Source organism: Eutrigla gurnardus (assembly GCF_963514095.1).
Source record: "Eutrigla gurnardus genome assembly, chromosome: 2".
Taxonomy (NCBI): Eukaryota; Metazoa; Chordata; class Actinopteri; order Perciformes; family Triglidae; genus Eutrigla; species Eutrigla gurnardus.
Window position 1 is genome coordinate 12,873,519 of NC_139916.1, and position 6,000 is coordinate 12,879,518.

General features: G+C 43.1%; 1 protein-coding gene across 1 annotated transcript; it reads left to right on the plus strand.

Moving 5' to 3' along the window:
• Positions 1-16: 16 nt before the first annotated feature.
• On the plus strand, positions 17-4,854 carry pdhb (pyruvate dehydrogenase E1 subunit beta). The gene is made up of 11 exons (XM_084027930.1): positions 17-112; positions 200-259; positions 1,565-1,672; positions 2,055-2,117; positions 2,253-2,288; positions 2,551-2,741; positions 2,949-3,043; positions 3,455-3,565; positions 3,777-3,868; positions 3,969-4,110; positions 4,245-4,854. Exons 1-11 carry the CDS (start codon positions 74-76, stop codon positions 4,388-4,390), a joined length of 1,083 nt encoding a protein of 360 aa, XP_083884056.1. The 5' UTR covers positions 17-73; the 3' UTR covers positions 4,391-4,854.
• Positions 4,855-6,000: the final 1,146 nt, after the last annotated feature.

Sequence of the window (6,000 nt, forward strand, 5' to 3'; positions counted from 1 at the left end):
CCGCTCTGATTGGTTGAGAATTTCTGACCTACGTAGAGCCACCGCCTTCTCTCCGGCAGAGGACAGGTTGATCATGGCGGCGTCCGTTAGGTGCTTTCTCCGCTCCGGAAAGGTTTGGAGATTAATTCACACACATACGTTTATTCTACGTTTGTTTAACGTTCGTGTCAGTAATGGCGCCCCTCTGTCTCTTCCACAGAATGCCTTGTCGGCCGTGGGGTCGCGGGGATTTCACAAGAGTGCCCCGGCCGCTGTGCAGGTCAGTACTAGCAGCTTGCAGGCTAACATTAGCTAGCACTCGGAACTGTTGTTGGTTTACGCTTTAATGACAACATTCTGCTGACAGTTGTTGATGTCAGTGGTTCACATAGTCGGACTAGGTCTGAGTTCAACGGTGCCCGCTGCTGTCAGGTCGCTGAGCTGTGTATCTGTGTTGCTGTCCTTGTGCTGCTTTAACAACCGGAATAACCCTCAAAGCATCAACACAGACGTTAACGCGGCCGAATCTAAAACAGATGGATTAGTTACTCAGCTGCAAATGTTGGTAACATTTAGACAGTTTGAAAAGTGCTTCAGTCTTTTGTTGAAACGGATGTGGAGGTGATGGAGGCTGTACTTTTTGGTGCTGGTGAGTTGTATTGTGTAATGCTATGGGTAGGCCACATACTGCAAAAAAAACAAGTACACCTTCAAATTCAGTGACTAAAGTCCAGGCTTAAAATGCTCTGTTTTGTCCGTCCAACAGCCCACAAAACAAATGAATGTGGTTTACAGTGATTCCTCACTAGGTAATCGATGATATTAAAATGTCTCATCATGATTATTCTGGCCCAAAAATAATTGCGATTCACAATATGTTACTGATAATGATCAAAATGTGCCTAAAACTCTTAAAATGCCACTAAAACCAACTGGGGGTACTTTGCATTTAGTTAAGATTCAAGTATTTGTATTGCATAATGCACAAGACACAACTTTTATTAGTAAAGATACCTTTTAGAGAAAAACAAAGGATAATTCAATTTTTTTCAAGTATTTTTGTAACCTGATTTTTTTTTTTAAATCACCCTATTGTGACGATATTCCCAATTATCCCGTGAGTGTTTTTTATCACAATGCATGATTAAATCCCAACCCTCACATTGAATTTAGTTGCAGCCCTACATAAAATACACATGAGTATTTAAAGTGTTATAATAATACTCATGAGAATATTAATCCTGTCATTACCAGAGCCTGAGGCCTTTGTTGCACTATACTACTATCCATTTATTTATCTGTACTGTATACATATGAAATGTACAGTAACGGCACAAAGAAAAGCACTGCTGTTGTAGTACAGCATACAAGTAACAAAGTAGTAAAAAAAAAAAAAAACACGACCGCTTTTTATAACTTTAGTTAGTGTTTCTGAAGAATCGTCTTTCTAGATGGTTTTAATTAATTCTGTACAAACTGGAAATCAAGTGCTTGACCCGTGAAAGACAGAAGTATGAACTCTGGTTGACTGTAGTGCGTCTGCCCTGACTGCGGTGCTGTTGTGTTCTTTTTGTGGTTTTGTCAGATGATGGTCCGCGATGCCCTGAACCAGGCGATGGACGAGGAGCTGGAGAGGGACGAGCGCGTCTTCCTGCTGGGTGAGGAGGTCGCCCAGTATGACGGAGCCTACAAGGTGAGAACCTTTCCTCATTTCTACGTACATTAACACTGTTTCCACTGTAATGACAATAATTTATTTAAAACTATTATAATTTTTTTATTTATTTTTTTATTGCAGTTTTAGCCTATATTAGACAACTGGAGAAGTAAATAAAACCCAATTTTCCACATGGCAGCACTCAAATGTGTGTATATTCTGTTCTTACCTAAGAACAAACCTCAAATAAGAAAATATAAATGTGATATATCTTTGTGAAAACTGTGTAAGCTGGTTTTAAGAAGAAAAATAGTATTTGTGAATGAAATTCAATGTTTACTGTAAAATGAATGGGGATCGCGCAATGTGTGTATACATGAGGAATAAATGGCTTTTTGCCTGGCTTGTGTGTGTGTAGGTGAGTAGGGGTCTGTGGAAGAAGTACGGAGACAAACGTATCATCGACACTCCGATCACAGAGGTGAGACTCTCCAACGTCACACATGTTCTGTTGTTCATTAAACAGAATCAGCTCAGTGTTTCTCAGCTTTTTGATCAAAACGCTGCTTTAGAGGAACAGCTGGTTAACATCTCTCTCCCCCATGCTCTGATGTAGATGGGCTTTACCGGCATCGCAGTAGGTGCCGCCATGGTGAGTTTCTTTTCATCCACATGGCAACACAATGGACAATAGAATAACTAATCAATCATAGAAATGTCTGTATTGTAAATGTAACTTCATCAAAACATCCTGAACTGGGCTAGAAAGACTACAATCCACATGTGAAGGCTCGTTGTAGCAGCTCAAACACTTTGAACTCATGCTTTAATTCTCAATGGAGTGAGGTTGTTACTTTCCTTTGAATGCTCCCAGCAGCTCTGACTGATATTTAACTGCTGTCCCCCCCCTGCAGGCTGGCCTGAGACCCATCTGTGAGTTCATGACCTTTAACTTCTCCATGCAAGCCATCGACCAGGTCATCAACTCCGCGGCGAAGACCTACTACATGTCAGCTGGTCTGCAGTCGGTGCCCATCGTCTTCAGAGGCCCCAACGGCGCATCCGCAGGCGTCGCTGCCCAGCACTCGCAGTGTTTCGCTGCATGGTGTGTTCACTTACACCTGATACGGTTACTGTTGGTGTGGTCACTCGGCTCTTATTAGTGTACAAAGTTCTTTATAGTAGCTTTATTACAACTTGTGCTCATCATTTTATCAGCAATAATACAAGTTAACATGTCAGTGTCAAACAGACAAAACGGTGAAAGTGAGTCCTCTGAAGGTGGTCAGCCTGGTTGTTTTTGTGACTACAGGTACGCTCACTGTCCAGGTCTGAAGGTTGTGAGTCCCTGGAACTCAGAAGATGCCAAAGGTCTCCTGAAATCAGCCATCAGAGACGACAACCCTGGTGAGACACCATAGGCGACGGGGACAACGACTAATCTCTTAATAATTAATAATCTAATATTAGCTGCCATGAAAAGGGACACAGCCTGTGCCACAGCACTTCCTGGTTACTGAAGACTAAGCTTAAGTATTCATCTTGGAAACGGATGCATTTACACCTTTTTTTTCTCCTTCTAAGGCTGTGTTCACACCGCATCACAGTGTCATGCAAATTTCTTGCTCAAGTCGAAATATTTCAACTAACGTGAATAAGTGAATCATGTGTATTTCACGTATTTGCCGCCTGGTGCAAATGTGTGCATTTTTTCTTTGCATTGACTTTGTATGCAACACAACACCGTGTGAAAAATTCCCATCTGCCCAAGTTCACTGACTCAATGTGTGCGTGTGTGTGTGTGTGTGTGTGTTGCAGTGGTGTTCCTGGAGAACGAGCTGATGTACGGTGTTCCCTTTGAAATGTCAGAGGAGTCCCAATCCAAAGACTTCACCATTCCCATCGGCAAGGCCAAGGTGGAGAGACAAGGTGAGACGTGAGGGCTGTTCCTCAAAATGTTGAGCTATTCCTTTAAGTTACAGAAATGCAACAGTTGGTAATTCTGTTAAAAAAGAAAACTAGAAAATTTGCATTTAGTTGTCACAATGTTGATGATATTTGGGGTCAAATGGGAGGTTTGTGAGTGTTGTTGTGTTAGGTGTCCTGGACGTCTGAGATATGTGTCTCTGTTGTGTTTCAGGGACTCATGTCAGTTTGGTCAGTCACTCTCGGTACGTCAGCCACTGCCTGGACGCCGCTGTTGTCCTCGCCAAGGAGGGAATCGAGTGCGAGGTAGGGGAAGGAACACACCTTCTTGTTGCTGTTGTTGTTATCTGACACAATGACCGTTACCCAGCCGCCAGTTACATACTCCCTGACGTTCTTTTGCCAGGTGATTAACCTGAGGACCATCCGTCCGTTGGATGTGGAGTGCATTGAGGCCAGCGTGATGAAGACCAACCACCTGGTGACTGTGGAGGGCGGGTGGCCTCAGTTTGGGGTTGGAGCTGAAATCTGCGCCAGGATCATGGAAGGTGAGAGGTGTCCAGACCTGGGGGACGTGACTTGGATGACGTGGTTCTGTTCGTTCTGTCAGAACCTTATTCATTTAAAAATATCCACGATGAGGGCTTAAAATTTAAATAAAAATCTGACCGTATTTTTTCAGGTCCTGCCTTCAACTACCTGGATGCTCCGGCTACTAGGGTGACGGGCGTCGACATCCCCATGCCGTACGCCAAAATCCTGGAGGACAACAGCCTTCCCCAGATCAAAGACATCATCTTCTCTGTCAAAAAGACCCTCAATGTCTGAAACGCACACACTGAATCCACCTGAATCCTCTTTGTCTTGTGGAAACACCGTCTGGTCAAACAGAACCATGTGTAAATACAGCCAAACGGTTCCTTTAAAAAAAAAAACGCTCCAGATTGTAATGTTTTCCGCCAGAGTTTGGCCAGTTAAGTGCACAGCTGTCTGTCTGCACCCAGAGCTGTGGACATACCGGGTTCAGCCAAGTCGGTTACAAACTTGACCGAACTCCGTGTGTGGTTCTGGCTGCTCTCGCCACTTCCTCCCCTTAAAAAAAAGTTTCTCTATCCTGTAGGCTTTTTTGTGTTTTTGAGCAAGTTTGTTAACAACAAAACTGCTGAGTTAATTCCTGCGTGCTCTCAAATTAAGGCTTGCAGACAGTTGTGTTGTTGCTTAAAAAACTCCACGTTTCTAACCACCAAAATATATTTAAATCAGACTATTAACTTAATTCCTCGCCACAACTCGGGTTAGTCTCTAAAAAAGCAGCAGTGAAGAAGAAAGACCCAGCCTGAGTGCTGGAGGTGGGTTGTGGTCAGAAATATTTATTATAGCTGCAGCAGCTCTGTGGATGTTTTTGTTGCTGTAAATGACTCACTGTTACAGAAATAAAAACCTTTAAGTCCATCATGCTGCTTCGTTCTTTCACAAACACATGGTTGTTTCTGTTAATTTTCTTTAATCTCAGGACAGGAGTCCATCCTGTACCTGTCTTCGAAGGTATTTTCATGATCTCATGGGTGATCACAATCTGCCTAAATCCAGTGTCTCTCCAGCCTGTGGATGCAACGGACAGCGAAGGAGAAAACACAATTTGCAGTGTGGATGAGAACTGGACACAGCAACCTGTGAAAAGACTAGGTTTAAATGTCGGTTTTGCTGCCTGGTGAAGACGACCTCATCGCAAAATACCTGTGAAGATGCAAACTGGACAACGGGTAAGAAATGTTTGTATTTTCCCCTTAATCTTTACACTGCGAGGTCTCACATAATAGACCTAACTTAATGCTTGAGGTGGAAGAGGTATTTACTTAAAGTAGTTTAACCTAGAAAAGATCATAATTTGTGTTTATTTACACTGCTCAAAAAATAAAGGGAACACCTAAACACCACATGCTAGTTCTCAATGAATAACATATTCAGCTGGCCTGATGCTGGAAACACCACATTGTAGCTCCACCTGCCCGCTGTGTGACTGCTCAACTACTCCTGCTTTCTGGTCTACGGCGACGTGGTTGGGATGGATCCATCTCAGCATGGCTGTGCCTGCTGCCATGGACTACTACTGTTGATTCTATTGCTTCTGTTGATGCCACCACTACTGTTAATGCTACTACTACCATACTACCAACACCAAATGCAGTTGGAACCCAGGGGCCTGGGCTGCACGAGATTTCTGCCTAAAAGCCTATTAAGGCAGTTTTTTCTCGCCACTGTCGCTGTAACGCTTGCCCCTGGGTGATGTTGGGAATTTGAAATGATGTTGACTCTTGAAATTTTGAGCGTATTCTAGTCCTGCTCAATGTGTTAAGTGTCCTGAGATGACTTCTGTTGTGATATGACACTATAAATAAAATTGAATTGAATTGAATTCCAGTTGGAAATCTTTATTC